This window comes from Myotis nattereri, assembly GCF_964212035.1.
Source record: "Myotis nattereri genome assembly, chromosome: 1".
Lineage (NCBI taxonomy): Eukaryota > Metazoa > Chordata > Mammalia > Chiroptera > Vespertilionidae > Myotis > Myotis nattereri.
The window spans coordinates 74563154-74581231 of NC_138075.1; the positions used below are offsets into that span (position 1 = coordinate 74563154).

Genomic DNA, 18078 nt, shown 5'->3' on the forward strand with positions numbered 1-18078 from the left:
ATGTGTCTTGGTGTGGTCCTCTTTGGGTTCCTTTTGTTTGGGGTTCTCTGCACTTCCTGGACTTGTGAGTCTATTTCTTTGACCAGGTAGGGGAAGTTTTCTGTCATTATTTCTTCAAATAGGTTTTCAATATCTTACTCTCTCTCATCTTCTGGTACCCCTATAATTCTGATGTTGGTATGCTTGAAGTTGTCCCAGAGGCTCCTTACACTATCTTCATATTTTTGGAATCTTTTTTCTTTTTTCTTTTTCAGTTGGGTCTTTTTTGTTTCTTTGTATTTCAAATCTTTGACTTGATTCTTGGGATCCTCTTGTCTGCTGTTGGATCTCTGTATATTATTCTTTATTTCAGTCAGTTTATGCTTAATTTCTAGTTGGTCCTTTTTCATATCCTCGAGAGTCTCACTAGTTTTATCAAGGGTCTCACTAAATTTATCAGCGGTTTCCATAAAATTCTTGACAAACCGTATAAACGTGGCCTTGAACTCTATATCCAGTCATTTGCTTTCCTCCATTTCTGTCATTTGTGACCTGTTTCTTTGTCTCCGCATTTTTTATGCTTCCCTGTGTTGGTAGAGTGGTTTTGTGTGCTAGGTGTCCTGTAGGGCCCAGTGGCTCATCCTCCCCAGTTAGCTGAGGTGGACCCTCTTGGTGTACCCCCTTGTGGGCTTTTTGCACAGTCTTATTGTAGTTATGCCTTGATTGTTGTAGGATCACTGGGAGGAATTGACCTCCAGGCCAATTGGCAGTGAGAATCAGCTGTGTCTGCACTGGGAGAACTTCTGTGCTGGAGACACCCTTCTGGGGCAAGACTTGCTTCAGTGGGGTTTTGGTGCTCACTGAGTCTGCACCCTGAGTGTGTCCCTTATGGATCTGAGGAGTTGTAATCTGGATGATCCCCCTCTGACCACTGGGTACACTGGCTCTTGGATCTAAGGAGGTGCTAATTTAGCCTCTGCCTGAGGTTACACAGCAGGAGCTATGAAGAGAACTGCAGATTCCCCTTCCTTTTTTGGAGTTTGGAGGTACCCTGATGAGGCCCAGCTGTGAAGCAATGCAAGCCGCTGTGGGGCCTTGGGCCTTCTCTTGGAAGTTCTGGGTCTGTCTGGCCCAGCTGCAGTTAGGTAATTTTCAGATTGCAAAGGGCCGGGGCATTCATATGCAAAAGCCTCCGCCGCGAGCCGCAGCCTGGGTAGGGCGGGGGTCTCAGGGAATCAAAGGGCGGAGCAAGCAGCTATGGCAGATTCTCAGCCCTGCCCTAAAGGGCCGCGCATCTCAGTGTCCCGGTAATTGCTGCAAGCACCTCTGAGGGAAAGCCGACCTCAAGTTCTGAGTTCTGACCGCTGCCAGACAGTCCAGTTTCTCCCCGTATGAGTCCTGGGTCCCCAGAGACTTCCCAGAACCGGAGATCAGAGCAGTCGGGAGCTTGTGACTCCCTCCCGATTCAAAAAGACAGCCGCGTCCTCAGGTACCAGCCCCTTTCCGCGCACACGAGCCTCCGTACCTCTGCACTTTACTTCCGCAGCTCCTCTGGCTCTCAGTGTGCTTTTCTTTCCTTCTAGTTGTAGAATTTCCACTCAGCCAGCATTCCTGTAGTTCTGGATGATGTCCGTTTTGTCTTTATGTTGTTTTTTTGAAGTTGTTGTGGGAGGCAGCAATTTCCCGGTGTTTATCTATGCCGCCATCTTAGTTTCTCCCAAACAATGTTTTCTGATCACCTCTTAATTCAATGATTCTCTTGGCTATGAAGCGAAAAATATTTTCTGAAACTTAATAGGAATTGTTCTACAAAATCGTACTGACATATAAAAGAAGCAGCAAGCTGAAACATAACCTGGGAGCTAAGTGAAGAACAATAAGGGAAAACTGGAAGCCAAGCTTTGTCTTTAGGAAAATACTCATTTTTACCAAGCTTTGCTCCCAGAAAACTCATAACTTCTTTGAAAGGACTTGGAGTTTGTGAATCTGCAATAGGGGTTAAGCCTTCTTCAATAATATAAGACTAGGCTCTAATAAGCCCATACATTAAACAAGGACACGTTATTTTATTATCAGCCTTGTAGCAAAAGGAAAGCATGAGGGTGAAATAGCCTACTCCTCAATATCATTCCAACTACTGGGATGTGAACTTGAGATTCATACACAACAGAACCACAGATTCCAAATCCTCTATTTAAATAAAATTCACACTGCATTAGACTTTGAGAAGGAATAGTAGATATTTTAAATTTTTCCCCAAATGCAGCTGTAATTGTTCCTTTTATACCAAAGATGATCAAAATCTAATTATGGTGACTATTTCACAGAAAATACACCCATTAACAAAATCTCTCAGCATTAATAACTTCTCACAGCTAAATACAAAAATGAAGGAATCACAGCACTGGTAACCCAATAATACATGGATTTTTGGTAACAGTCCTGTCATCCCAATGATGCTTTGCTTAGATTAATTATATTAAAATGTGTTTACTGCCCTAGCTGGTTTGGCTCAGTGGATAGAACATCAGCCTGTGGACTAAAGGGGCCCAGGTTCAATTCTGGTCAAGGGCGCATGCTCCTGTTGTGGGCTCAACCCTCCAGTAGGGCATGCAGGAGGCAGCCAATCAATGATTCTCTCTCATCATTGATGTTTCTATATCTCTCCCCTTCTCTTCCTCTCTGAAATTGATTTTTTTTAAATGTGTTTACTATCCTACAACATAAGTTTGACTTGGTGTTAAAGAAATAGGAATCAGCACTGGCTGGTGTAGCTCAGAGGCTGAGCATCGACCTGTCCACCAAAAGGTCACCAGTTGGATTCCCCCACAGGTCACATGCCTGGATGATAGGCTCAATCCCCAGTTGGGGCGTGCAGGAGGCAGCTGATGGATGTGATGTTTCTCTCATCCATGTTTCTTTCTCTGTCTCTCTCTCTCCCTCTCCCTTCCTCTCTCTAAAATCAATAAAAACATATTTTATAAAAAACATAGGGATCAAATATATTTATATCAGACACAAATGTAGGACTATAGGTGTACAACAGGTAACTCTATCAGTCGCCTATGTAGTTTTTCATTTTCATCCTGGGTGCACATACCAATGGCCGGTAGGGAAAGCATCCCTGGGAGCGGTGTTCTTTACAAAAATTGTCTTTTTAGCAAGTTAAGGCTGACTGACATCAGGTTGGTCAAATTCTAAAAACATCATCCTAGCAACATCAGGATACAATTAAGCACATCAGTTTGTATTTTTTTCAACATCCTCTGACAAAATACACTCAAAAGTGAAATATCTATAACATATATCTATCCAGTGCTCCTTTTTCAGACAAAACCAAAATGTTGATTTGCATCCAAAATAAAATAAAAAGCATAAAGCCTTTACTCTTGGCACCTCAAAACACACACACACTCCACCACCACCACCACCACCACCACCACCACGCATATGGCTTCTAACAAAAGAAAATGAAATTTCAAAAGGAATGAATCTAATGCCCCAATAAGTTAATTGATAGCTTCTATAGAATAGAAATAATTGTGTCGGTATGGTCTTTAATTCTTCCTTTGTTATTTCAAAGTGCATCTGGGAACAGTGCCATGTGAATAGAAAACACCTTTACAATAACTTAATTTCTAAAAAAGGCTAGAAAGTTGTGCTGTGGTGCGGTTAAGATCAAATGAGCTACCCGACCTCTTTGGAGGCCAGCTGCTCAGTACGGTGGGAAATAATCACAGGAAAAAGCAGCAGCGAGTTAGGACCTAATTCTCCAGGAACCACAGCCTGGTGGTCTCAAATTAAGAGCTTGCCATTTTCCATCCAAGCAGAGACTGTGACTGTTAAGAATGACAAATACCTGGAAAGCATAGTCTGCAAATGGTGCATAGCCCAAACCTCCCCCAGACCCACTCCACGAAAAAAAAAACCCTTCTCAGCCATTCTCACTCTGACTATGGTGTGTTCCCTGAGTCCCCAAGCAAAGAGGTCATTTTAAATACAGGGACAGATGTTGAGAGAGTATAATTCTAAAGACCGAGGAACAAGATAATTTCCAATTCCCTGCTTCAACAAAACTGAAGGAGAGCCTAATCCAGTTGACAGCTGACAGATCATTAACATTTTTTATAATAATGATTTTGGCATATAATTAGAAAGGTATTCAAAGAATGGAGTGACACATATAATGAAACTCCAACCATTACCACTACCCATGTTTTTCAGTGCTTACATCTATAAAAACAAAAATTAGGAAAACAACTGACACTGAATCCTGTCTCATCCAGGCAATAAGTAATATTCATCTATGGATACCTTTGTAAATTCATTAGGGAAAATAAAAACATTTACAATAAACTTACCTTTATGTGTAATAATAGCTAATCAAAATAAACTGTATATTAATCAATGTACTCTTAACTCAATATAAAGAAAAATATATATCTAAGGTTATAAAACATGTTTTTAATCAAAACTTGTTACAGGGAAGCAGAAAAGGTGATCACTAAAATATTTTTGAGCTAAAAAATACAGGGTAGGGCAAAAGTAGGTTTACAGTTATGAGTATGCAAAAGTTGATTTTTATATTATCCTATCTAATAAAAGAGAAACATGGTAATTAGCGTACGACCGCTACCCTTCCCATTGGCTAATCAGGGCGATATGCAAATTAACTGCCAGCCAAGATGGCGGCCGGCAGCCAGGCAGCTTGAAACTAACATGAGGCTTGCTTGCTTCAGTGACGGAGGACTCCAACGTTCCCCGCCTGCCTTGCCAGTCTCTGAGCTGCAACTCTAAGCAACTATGTTACAAATATAGAAGCTAAACAAAACCCCAGAAACCTGCTTTAGTCCGCCGGGCTTCAGTCAGCAGGATCGCAACATTGTTTCAAATACAGAAGGTAAACAAAGGCCAGAAACCTGCTTTCAGCAGTGGAGGCCTAAGAGCTGGAGCCAAGCCTCAAGGTAAAGCTGGCCCAGAATAAAAAAAGAAAGAAAGAAAAAAAGGAGCGGTTGGGAGCTTCAGTCACCCGCCAGCCTGAAAACAGCCCTCAGCCCCTCACCCAGACTGGCCAGGCACCCCAGTGGGGACCCCCACCCTGAAGGGTGTGTGACCAGCTGCAAACAGCCATCATCCCCTCACCCAGGCTGGCCAGGCGGCTCAGTGGGGACCCCCACCCTGATCCAGGACACCCTTCAGGGCAAACCAGCCCCTCGCCCTGCGGCTCTGTGTGTGACAGGGGGCGGAGCCACAACCTCCTATCCACCCTGCTCTGTTCCTGACAGGGGAAGGCACCCCAACCCCCTGATCGGCCCTGCTCTGTGGGTGATAGAGGGCGGCACCCCAACCCCCACCCCACGGGCCCTGCTCTGTGTGTGATGGGGTAGAGCCATAACCTCCCCATCGGCCCTGCCCTGAGTGTGACAGTGGCGGCGCCCCAACCCCCCGATCGGCCCTGCTCTGTGGGTGATAGAAGGCGGTGCCCCAACCCCCTGATCCGCCCTGCTCTGTGTGTGACAGGGGGTGGTGCCCCAACTCCCCTATCGGCCCTACTCTGAGTGACAGGGGGGAGCTCCTCAACCACCTGATCGGCTCTGCACTGTGCGTGACAGGGGGGAGCTCCCCAACCCCCTGATGGGCCCTGCTCTGTGCGTGACAGGGTACGAAGCCCCAACCCCCCTGATGGGCCCTGCTCTGTGCATGACAGGGGGTGGCGCCGCAACCTCCCCATCGACCCTGCCTTGAGTGTGACAGGGGGTGGTACCCCAACCCCCCAATCGGCCCTACCCTGAGCGTGACTGAGGGTGGCATCGCAACCTCCCGATCCGCCCTGCTCTGTGCATGACAGGGGGCGGCGCCCCAACTCCCCAATCGGCCCTGCTCTGAGCCCAACCAGGGGCTGCACCTAGGGATTGGGCCTGCCCTCTGCCACCCGGGAGCAGGCCTAAGCCAGCAGGTCGTTATCTCCCGAGGGGTCCCAGACTGCGAGAGGGCACAGGCCGGGCTGAGGAACCCCCCCTCCCCACCGAGTGCACAAATTTTTGTGCACCGGGCCTCTAGTCCTATCTAATAAAGAGGGAATATGCTAATTGACTATCACACCTCACAAGATGGCAGCACTGACAGCCAATAGAGGGAATTTGCTAATTGACTGTCACACCCTCACAAGATGGCAGTGCCCACAGCCACAAGATGGCAGGACCCAGTCCCCTTAGCCTCACCTCATCCAGCCTGAGTCCCCCAGTCCTCTCAGCCACACCGGGGGGCAGCAGGCATGACGTGCCTCATCCAGCCTCAGTCCCCCCGTCCCTTCAGCCCTGCCTCATCCAGCTGGAGTCCCCCTGTCCCCTAGCCCTGTAGGGGAAGGCAGTTGGGGTCAATCAGGCCAGCAGGGAAGGGCAGTTGGGGACGATCATGCCAGCAGGGGAGCAGTTAGGCGTCAATCAGGCCAGCAGGGGAGCAGTTAGGGGCAATCAGGAAGGCAGGCAGGCGAGTGGTTAGGAGCCAGCAGTCCCAGATTGTGAGAGGGATGTCCCAGATTGGAGAGGGTGCAGGCTGGGCTGAGGGACACCCCTCATCCCGCTCCCTGTGCATGAATTTCGTGCACCAGGCCTCTAGTTTATTAATCACTGTTATTTTCCATATTCACAACTGTAAACCTACTTTTGCCCCACCCTGTGTATTACATTGAATTAAGTTCCGTAGGAGATGCAGAATTAAAACACAAGCTAATTATGTGCATATATGCATAACCAATGGACACAGACAATAGTGTGGTGAAGGTCTGGGGGTGCGGGGGCAGGGTAGAGGAGATCAGTGGGGGAGAGCAAGGAGACATCTATGATACTTTCAACAATAAAGATAATTTTTTTAAAAAACACAAGTTAAAAAGAATAAGGAATAATGTAAATCTTCTCACTGGTAAAGAGTTGAATGTGATTCTTGAATGATGGTGACTATGTAATAGCAATGATGTGATGGTTCCATTTAATATGTCTATATATATATATATATACAATATGCTGGAAATTTTATATTCTGAAACTATCTGAACCATTGACTCAAAATGTTAGATAGAAATGTTAAAGTACAGCATCATTCATAATTTATCAAAAATAGTTCAGGCAGAATACAAGCAGAAAGTATTAAGAACCAGTTAGCTGTATCAATAATGGAAATATGGCCCTGACCAGTTTGGCTCAGTGGATAGAGTGTCAGGTCGTGGACTGAAAGGTCCCGGGTTCGATTCCGGTCAAGGGCTTGGTTGCAGGCGTGCAGGAGGCAGCTGATCAATGTTTCTCTCTCATCAACGTTTCTAACCCTCTATCCCTCTCCCTTCCTCTCTGTAAAAAATCAATAAAAATATATATTTTTTAAAAAATAATGCAAATATGTAAGTGAAATGATGGTAAGAAAAACAAACCTCAAAACGGTACACACTAGAAAGGATAAGGATGCCAAAACATTACAGTGTCTGAGCAGCAGTTTGCAACAGGAGAGTCAATTTCATGGGTTTTGAAGAGCTAATCTTAAAGCAATTTTGAAAGGATACTTAAGCACATTCAGCTTTTAACCAAAAGTACTTCATTCTTTCTAGGAAGGAAGGAAGGGAGGGAGGGAGGGAGGGAGGGAGGGAGGGAGGGAGGGAGGGAGGAAAGAAAAGAAAAGAAAAGAAAGCTCATTTAGTTTGAGCTTTTAATCTCTGTCTGACACTATAAGGGTGACTCCTTCCAGCAACAATGAAGGGGCAAGTGCCTTAGAAACCTGCCAGCAACTTTGATTTGACATCTGTCCTCTTCCAGGTTCATAGTAAACTTGAACATCAAAGTCAGAGATTCCTTTTACTGAGTGAAATGGTAGCAATAAAAATGTCAAATGTCAAATCCTCAGGCAAAGGGTTTACACTATTGTTTGCAAAACAAAAGTTTGGTCAGGAAAAAATGCCTCAAATTACTACCTTCCTTAATGCAGCTATAAATAGCTACCTTATCTTTTATTAGACATCCTATGTAATAAATGTCTGGTCATCCATTCAACCAATCAAAGCATAATATACTAATGATATGCTAAGGCTGCTCAACCACTCACTATGACGTGCACTGACCACCAGGGGACAGAGAATCAACCGGTCGACCAGTCACCATGATGTGCACTGACCACCAGGGGGCAGACACTCAGACCAGTAGGTTAGCTTGCTGCTGGGGTCCAGCCAATCGATACTCAGCAAGACGGGCAGGACACGACCTGGAGCCCTCCCGCGGTCCCTCCCCAGCTGGCCAACCTCTTGTGTCCCCGATCATGCACCGGTGGGTTCCCTCGGCCTGGCCTGCGCTCTCTCGCAATCCAGGACCCCTCAGGGGATGTTGGAGAACTGGTTTCAGCCCGATCTCGCACAACACAGGAGCTGCCCCCTGGTGGTCAGTGCACTCCCACAGGGGGAGCGCTGCTCAGCCAGAAGCCAAGCTCACAGCTGGCGAGTGCAGCAGCGGTGGCGGGAGCCGCTCCCATCTCCACAGCAGTCAGACTTCCCCCGAGAGCTCTCAGACTGCGAGAGGGCACAGGCCGAGCTGAGGGACGCCCTTCTGAGTGCACAAATTTCATGCACCAGGCCTCTAGTAAATTATTAAAACACTAGAGGCCCAGTGCACAGATTCGTGCACCTTGACGTAGCCTGCGAGGATCAGGCCAAAACCGGCAGTCCAACACCGCCTGCCGCTACTGCCTGCCACTCCTGCTTATCCCCACCCGGCTGCACCTGCCGCCGCCACTGCCACTCGGTAGGCTCGCTGCCACTCTGCTGTGGTGTCCAGGCTGCGCTAGCCAGCCACGAGCCCTGCATCTGGTGCCTGTTGGTCGGCTGAGCAGCACTCCCTCTGTGGGAGCACAGTGACCATCAGGGGGCAGCTCCTGCATTGAGCATCTGCCACCTGGTGGTCAGTGAGCGTCATAGCAGCTGGTCGACCAGTCGTTTGGTCACTTAGGCTTTTATATATACAGATTAGAGGCCCCATGCACGAAATTTCTGGAAGAGTAGGCCTTCCTTCCCCCAGCTGCCGACACCGGCTTCCCTCCAGCACCCGGGACCCAGGCTTCCCTCCTCTGGCCGCCAGCAGGCACCCAGGACCTGAGCTGCTTCACTCCTCTGGCTGCCAGCAGGCACCCAGGACACGGGCTGCTTCCCTCCAGCCCCGGCTTCATCAGGAAGGACGTCCAGAATGACATCCAGAAGGATGTCAGGTCTAATTAGCATATTACCCTTTTATTATTAGAGATGATTAAAAGCAGCTGCCATATAAATATGGAGCAAGAAAGCTAAGATCTGACATCCACAATAACTAAAGATGGTATCAGTATTACCTTAAAGCCTTATAACCACATTGAAACATCAGGAAAAAACAGGTATGTGAAAAGCATCACTCAACAGTCCTCCTCACACCCCCCTTTTCAAATCTCAAAGTCACTCCAGAGGCACGTTAGGGTAGTCATTGAAAGCACAGGTCCTCAAACCAAAATGCCTGGGTTGAATCCAGGCTTTGCAATTTGCTGGCTGAGTGGTAAAGGATAAATTATTTAACCTCTCCTAACTGTGAGTTATTTAACTGTGCCTAAGTTTTCTCATCTCATACCAAGTGCTCAATAATTGTGAGTTACTATCATTAACTATAAGGAGGAAAAGAGAGGGGGGAAATTCCAAAGAAAGCCAATAGGCCTTGACTTTCTCTTTGCTAATAGCTCATCAAAAAGATGAATATAATACTAACGAACCCCAGTATCTGGGTTGTTTGTGGGGGTTTTTTTAATAAAAAAAATTTTAAGTATACATTGCATCAAGTACCTCATGCTCCCAGTAGGTATTCAATGAAGATAATTAGTCTTATGATATACTAGAGGCCTAGTGCATGAATTCATGCACCAATGGGGTCCCCCAGCCTGGCCTGCAGCATCAGGCCAAAACTGGCTCTCCAATATCCCCCGAGAGGTCCCAGATTGCAAGAGGGTGCAGGCCAGGCCGAGGGACCCCACCAGTGCACGATTGGGGCTGGGGAGGGACACAGGAGGTGGCCACCCAGGGAGGGACCGCAGGAGGGCTCCAGGGCATGTCCAGCCCATCTTGCTCAGTCCGGATCGGCCGGAGTCCAGCAGCAAACTAACCTACTGGTCAGAGTGTGCCCCCTGGTGGTCAGTGCACATCACAGCAACTGGTTGACCAGTTGACTGTCTTCCCCCTGGTGGTCAGTGCACAACATAGTGAGCTGTTGAGCAGCCTTAGCATAACATTAGCATATTATGCTTTGATTGGCTGAACAGATGACTGGATGACCAGACACTTAGCATATTAGGCTTTTATTATATAGGACTAGAGGCCCGTTGCACGAAAAGATTCGTGCAATAGGCCTTCCTTTCCCCTGGCTGCCGGCACCGGTTTTCCTCCGGCACCCAGGACCCAGGCCTTCGCTCCAGCCGTCGCTGCTCCAGTCAGAGCCACCTTCAGTCTTCACTCTGCCGCTTCATGCCTACATATGCAAATTAACCGCCATCTTTGTTGGAGGTTAATTTGCATATCTCGCTGATTAGCCTATGGGAGGTGTAGTGAAGGTACAGTCAATTACCATGTTTGTCTATTATTAGATAGGATGCTTACTCATACTCTGCAGGCTTTGGGTTCATACCATCTGCAGAAGAACTGATTTAGGAGCAAGAGACTCGCAGAGGCTATGTATTCAACTAAGTTACCTTGGAGTATTATGTATCTAGAAGTTTTTTTGTCTAGTTTTATTTTGTCTTGTTTTCCATTTACAAGCCATGTATCTGCTGTGGTGGGTCTAAAACAGAAAGCAAAGGCTGTGTGTAAACAGTACTAAATTCCAGATTTAGGCACCTGGTCCTTACATAGCTAAAACTCTATTATGATTTTTTTCTTTCTGATCATTTCAATTAATCTCCATTTTTGGCACAAATGCACCATGAGATGTGAGAACAAGAAGGTCTCAGGTAGGCCATCCATCTTGTCCCATTTAGTCTTTAGGCACCAATCATGTTATTGTTAGCCAGCCTAAATGTGAACAGTACTTCAGAATCTGAAAGTGGAAGGGACCTTACAGGTCACTAACCCAAACCAAAATGAAGGAATAATCTTTCCCACATCTCTTCAGCCAGCTTTGCCTGAAAACACGATGGTGGGGCACGCTCCTTCCTGGGAGCATGTCAGTGCTTTTTCCTCCCCCTCCCCCACCCCCCACCCCCAAAAAAATACAATGGTGGTGGTAACAGTGGTAGAAGTGGTGGGGGCTGCAACTGTTATTTATGCCCCAGGCACTGTGCCACACATTCACATACACTAACACATTGAATCAAACTGTGAAGTGAGAAACTCCTAAAAGAAAATATAAAACGAAATTTTAAAAACCATTCCAAAAAAGATAAAGCCTAAAACTTTAACAGAAAGGGTTACAATATTAGCATAAATGAAAAGAATATTATTCATCCTCTAAATCAGTGGTTCTCAACCTTGGCTGCCCTAACTGGTTTGGCTCAGTGGATAGAGCATCGGCCTGCGGACTCAAGGGTCCCAGGTTCGATTCCGGCCAAGGGCATGTACCTTGGTTGCAGGCACATACCCAGTAGGGAGTGTGCAGGAGGCAGCTGATCGATGTTTCTAACTCTCTATCTCTCTCCCTTACTCTCTGTAAAAAATCAATAAAATATATTTTTTTTTAAAAATCCTGATTTCTGGGCCTCATCCTCCAGAAATTCTGTTTCTCTGTTACTATTGTTGTGGCCCTACCCCATAACAAAGAAACAGAATTTCCAGATGATGAGGCCCAGAAATCAGGATTTTAAAAAGATTCCCAGGTAATTCTAATGTTCAGCCAAGGTTGAGAACCACTGCTCTAAATGATAGACCGTCGTTTTATTCAATTTAGTTCAACACAGATAAATACAACAGAAGCACCTTCATTCACTCACTTTAACGAGGTAGAGACAGTTATTAAAGGCTTTTGCACCAGGCACTTCAGTAAGTCCCAAAAGAACCATTACTACAATTTCTACCCGATATAATAAAAGCCCAATATGCTAAGTGTCTGGTCATCTGTTTGGCCGTTCAACCAATCAAAGCATAATATGCTAATTATATGCTAAGGCTGTTCAACTGCTCGCTATGATGTGCACTGACAACCAGGGGGCAGACGCTGACTCTCCAACCAGTAGGTTAGCTTGCTGCTGGGGTCCGACCAATTGGAACTGAGTGAGATGGGCTGGACACACTCTGGAGCTTCCCACAGTCCCTCCCTGGCTGGCCAACCTCCCATGTCCCTCCCCGGCCCGGATCATGCACGGGTGGGGTCCCTCGGCCTGGCCTGCGCCCTCTTGCAATCTGAGACCCCTCGGGAGATATCAGAGAGCCAGTTTCCGCCCAAAGCCATGACGCACACTGACCACCAGGGGGCAGACGCTCAGTGCAGGAGCTGTGCCCTGGTGGTCAGTGCGCTCCCACAGGGGGGAATGCTGCTCAGCCAGAAGCTGGGAGAGCGCAGTGGCAGGAGTACACCGGGCCTCTAGTTAAAACATGATCCCTGTAGACAAGGAGTGCCTACTTTGTTCTCAGCAAAGTGGTGATTGGTTCACAATAATTAAGAGTTAAAATGTAGTGGAGTCCAGGGCAACTCAGTATAAATCCCAGCTCTGCCACCAGCTATGACAGTAGGCAAGTCTGTTAACCTGTCAAATTGAAGATGTTACATATATACGTATACATAAAGTTGTTTTAATAACTTTAAGCTGCCTTAAAAATAAAGTGATTATAGTTATATAAAGTTATATGTATATATAAGTAATGTTGTTATAAAGGTAACACGTGCACACTAAATTGGCCTGAGTTTCCCTCATTCCCTGATAACCTGGCACTAAGTATTTCTTCATACCTCACTCATATTTTACTTCTTACCTACCTTGATCTCAACAAGGTTAAGTATGTTACACTTGAAATCTTTTTCCAACTCTGTATTTCTGTATACAACTATCTTCAGGGCCGTCTTACCTACTGTGCCCTGAAGATATAGCAAGTAATTCAGTTATAGGAAATTTTGCCTCAATACAGAAATTGTTTTTACCTATGCACATGAGAATTCAAAACATAAAGGCAGTTTTGTACTATAAATGTTAAAATAACAGAACAGCTCACAAAAAGACAGTAATCTAACTCCTTTAGCTGGGATATCAGTAGAGTAGCAGTTTGTCCATATCATTCCCTGCTGTGATCTCTAAGAACTTTCCTTATGAATGTGTTATGTTGACAGACCACCGATCACATCGCTATTAAAATTCAGCCCTGATTGCTGAAACACTTGATTGAAAATGCAAAAAGGCAAAGGCCAGTGGCCTGCTTCCTACATGTATATATATATATATTAAAAGAGAACTACAGTGCGGCCTTGACTTACGAGTGTCCCAACTAACGAGTTTTTTGAGATACCAGCTGCCTCTCCGCCGATTTTTTGCATTGAGTTGATAAAGTAATTTGAGTGAACAAGCTCCTTAACGAGCTCAGTCTCCGAACGAATTAAACTCGTAAGTCAAGGCCCCACTTTAAAAAGTGAGAATTATGCATCTGATCCCATCCCCAAGTAGTACGAGTCCAGTCCATCCGGGCCATTCTTTCATTCTATAAACATTTATTATGTGCCAACTGCGTGCCAGGCATAGCACAGTGAACACAACAGACTAAAAAATAAATTAAAAAATCCCTTCTCTCCTAATAGCAGGAACGTCTCCCTGTAGGTAAGGCTGCCCAGGCATTAAGCCCTGGAGACCACGCTCTGGCCTCACTCCCACCCACTCACAGACACCCACCGAACCCAACCGGCCCCCGAGGCGTGAGCCCCGACACCGCCTCGGGCCCTGGGTTCTGCACGACGGTCCCGGGACCCGTTGGGCCGGCGGGGAAGTCCACGGACTGAGTCCGGGGCGAGAGGCGAACCCACGGAGGCGCCACGTGCACGCCCGGCGCGCGCTCCCCGCCCCGCCCCGCCCCGCGCAGGCGCCGCCGCCAGCCCCGCGCGCGCGCCCAGGACGCCAGTCACGGCTCTTGGCTCGCGACCCGGACCCCACCAGCCCGGTCCCGACTCCCCCCACCATCGCCTCTTACCGGCGCTCTGGCTCCGGCGCCCCGGCCTCCCTGCTCCCGGCGTCCGCCCCGCGGGGCGCCTCGTCCACGGCCGCCGCGAAAACCCCGGCCGCGGCCCCGGCGGCCGCCTCCGTCCCCGCCGCCGCCTCTCGCCGCCGCCGCCGCGGCCCCCGCCCTCTCGCGGTCGCGATCTCCGCCGGGCCGGTCGCGGCCGGGCCGGCGTCCGTGGCCGCCCCGAGCTCCGCGGTCCGCCTGCATCTGGCCGCGGCCGGCGGTGCCGAGCGCCCGGGGCCGGGCCACGCGGAGACGCCGCGCCCCACCGGAAGCTGCCGCGAGGGCCCGGTGGCTGCAGCGCGGCGTGCGGGACGGAGCCGGGGGCGGGGGCGGGGCGGCCCGGGCCGGCGGGTAGGGCGGGAGCGGGGCTCGGGGAGGGCCGGGGCCTCCGAGGAAGGCCCGACCCCGGGGAGCCGCAGTGGGGACCGGGTGGGAATGGGGGAGGGACACTGAAAGGGCAGGTTATGGAACAGTTTGTATAATATAAACTGGTTTTTGTAAAAAAGTATATATACACACACACACACACAAATATGGGTGTATTTGCATAAAACTACTTTTGCAGTTTAATCTCCTGATTATTAAGAATGAATATAATTTTAAATGGACTGAACTCGGGGTTCACGAGCAGGTGTGGAGGAAAAGGGGGTGGGTCTCTGGGGAGAGGGGGGTGCGGACTGCAGCCAGCAGCTAGGAGCGGGAAGATCGGCACCAAACGAGTTCCCAAGAGGAAGCCTGCAGAGTAACCGCTGTAGCTCACTTTTTTTTTCTTTTTCTTTTTTTAAATATTTTATTGATTTTCCACAGAGAGGAAGGGAGAGAGATAGAGAGCTAGAAACATCGATGAGAGAGAAACATCGATCAGCTGCCTCCCGCACACCTCCTACTGGGGATATGCCCGAAACCCAGGTACATGCCCTTGACCAGAATCGAACCTGGGACCCTTCAGTCCGCAGGCCGATGCTCCATCCACTGAGCCAAACCGGTTTCGGCTGTAGCTCACTCTTAGCACAGGAGCCTGAGACCCCGCTCACAGCCCGTTACCCGCATTTGCATGTGAGGAAACAGACCTAGCTCGCCTGACGTAACACGGCTGGGCAACGGAACTAGCATTCTCTCCCACCGCAGCCTATTCGAGTGTTTCACTTACTCAGCAGAAATTTTTTGAGACTCATTTAATGTTTGGTTTCTTTTATACCTAAACTAGGGGCCCGGTGCATGAAATTCGTGCACTGGGTGGGGGTGGGGGGGAGAGTGTCCCTCAGCCCAGCCTGCCCCCTCTCACATACTGGGAGCCCTCAGGCGTTGACCCCCCATCACCCTCCGATCGCCTGATCGGCCCCTTGCCCAGGCCTGACGCCTCCGCCAGAGGTGTCAGGCTTGGACAGGGGACCCCCATCTCCCCCTGATCACTGGCTCTGGCCCCCGCCCAAGCCTGAGGCCTCTGGACCAGGAATCATGCCTGGGCAGGGGACCCCCATCTCCCTCTGATCGCTTGCTCCACCCCCCGCCCAAGCCTGACGCCTCTGACCCAGGCTGCAGGCCTGGGCAAGGGGACCATCATATCCCCCCAATCCCCGGCTCCGCCCCCCACCCAGGCCTGATGCCTCGGCCAGAGGAGTTGACCCTCATCACCCTCCGATCACCAATCACCGGATCAGCCCCTTGACCAGGCCTGAGGCCTCTGGCAGAGGTGTCAGGCCTGGACAGGGGACCCCCAGCTCCCCGCTGTTGCAGGCTCCGCCCCTGCCCAGGCCTAACGCCTCTGGCCTAGGCATCCGGCCCGGGCAGTGGGGACCTGCAGTGGCAGCGGGGAGCGCCGCGATCATGGGCTTCGCTTTAGGCCCAGGCAAGGGACCCCTAGCTCCTGGGACTGCCAGCTTCGACCGTGCCCAGCTCCCATCGCTGGCTCCACCCCTACTTCCTGCTATCACTGGCCAGGGCGGAAAAGGCGCCTGATTCTCCGATCATGGCTGGGGGGTAGGGCAAAGGCGGCCCCAGGGACGCCTTTGCCCTGCCCCCCAGCTCTTAGCTCCCCCCTGGGTTTCAGATCACTGTCAGTGGCAGGGGGCTTCTTCCTGCTTTCCCTTTCGCCTCCCTGCATTGTGCCTACATATGCAAATTAGCCGCCATCTTGTTGGCAGTTAACTGCCAATCTTAGTTGGCAGTTAATTTGCATATAGCCCTGATTAGCCAATGAAAAGGGTATCGCCGTACGCCAATTACCATTTTTCTCTTTTATTAGTGTAGATAGTAGGCCATTTTATGAATCAGTTTATATTTTTAACCAAGGGGAAGAAGGGCAATTAGTTTTAAGGGCACGTGGGAGTCATTTTTAACTTTGTATTACAGAAACCACATGAAATAAAACCAAGGACTTAAAATGTCCATCATCCAATCAGTGTTGCAAAACAAGCGTTTTCTTCCTCTCCAGTCTTTTCTGGATTAAAAAAGACACACACCACTATTTAAAAAAAAAAAAAAAAGACACACACACACACAAGTTGTCTACTCAGTGTCAGGCACAGTGCTAGGTCCTGAAGATTTAAAAAAAAGAAAAACACTGTCTGCCCTCAAATAGCTCACTTTCCACAAGAAAAATACTGCTGTAAACAGATGATTACAGTAGTGTGCTGAGTACAGTGAGTGGATCAAGGTGAAGGCCCAGGGAGGAAAATTTAACCTACATCTAAGTGAGTAGTTGCCCAAGGCTTCATGAGAAATGCACCCTTAAGCCAGGGCCTGAGGGTTGAGCAGGAGTTTGCCTGATTGATATTCTGTGGAGGAGAATTAGAATTCTAGGCAAAGGCATTTGGAAATCATTGGGAAAATGTAGGCCACAAATAGGACCTGAATAAGTTGATCGCCAAGGAGGCAGGTAATAGGGACAGAAAGGAGATGGAAGAATTAACAGGACTTCGTGTCCAATTGTAAGTGGGAAGGTCGGGGAGATGAGAAGTTAGGATTGATGCCCAGGTCTCTGGCTTGAATGACAAAGTAGTTGATGCCATTAGTCAAGAGAGGGGATGCAGGAGAGAAAGTCAGGATAATAGTATTTTTTTAATATATTTCTATTGATTTCAGAGAGGAAGGGAGAGGGAGAGAGAGAGAGAAACATCAATGGTGAGAGAGAATAATTGATTGGCTGCCTCCTGCACGCCCCCCACGGGATGGAATCCCGAGCATGTGCCCTGGCCTGGAATCGAACCATGACCTCCTGGTTCATAGGTCGATGCTCAGCCACTGAGCCACGCTAGCAGGGCAGGATAATAGTATTTTTTAATTCTGCATTTTTCTGTGTTGCTGCTTTTTTTTCTTTTTTTTTTTTTTCTTTTTTAAATATATTTTATTGATTTTTTACAGAGAGAAAGGGAGAGAGATAGAGAGTTAGAAACATCGATGAGAGAGAAACATCGATCAGCTGCCTCCTGCACATCTCCCACTGGGGATATGCCCACAACCCAGGTACATGCCCTTGACCGGAATCGAACCAGGGACCTTTCAGTCCGCAGGCCGACGCTCTATCCACTGAGCCAAACCGGTTTTGGCAACTGCTTTTTTTTCTTAACAGTAGATACTTATTTCTACATTTTTTCTTATTCTTTCCCTCCCTACACTTCTCCAGCCTTTCCCTTTTTATTTAGTTCTCCAGGCACTATTCCCCCCCCCCCTTTTATTCCCCTTGTCTCTACTTGTAAAATTAAGACTTGCCATGGTGTTCAGGATTAAGTTATTCATTCCCATGTTAAACTCAAATTAAGTAATCCTACCTCTAGAGAAACACTAAAACAATAGGAAAATGAGAAGAGTAGAGGGAATTGTATCCTTTTCTCTGCACACCGTAAAGGAGCTTAAAGGAGATACAGATGGATATGAATATTATTTTTTAAGAATCCAGTGGACAACCTGTACCCCTTCTG

The 18078-nt window shown here is 48.3% G+C and overlaps 1 protein-coding gene across 1 annotated transcript in view; it reads right to left on the minus strand.

The window, feature by feature from the left end:
* The window catches only part of AVEN (apoptosis and caspase activation inhibitor), a 172599-nt gene extending 158151 nt beyond the window's left edge, over positions 1-14448 (minus strand). Inside the window, exon 1 of the mRNA XM_081108016.1 lies at positions 14126-14448. Coding sequence (XP_080964142.1) covers positions 14126-14362 — 237 coding nt within the window. The 5' untranslated portion in view covers positions 14363-14448. The remainder of the gene's footprint in view (positions 1-14125) is intronic.
* Between the last annotated feature and the right edge of the window lie 3630 nt (positions 14449-18078).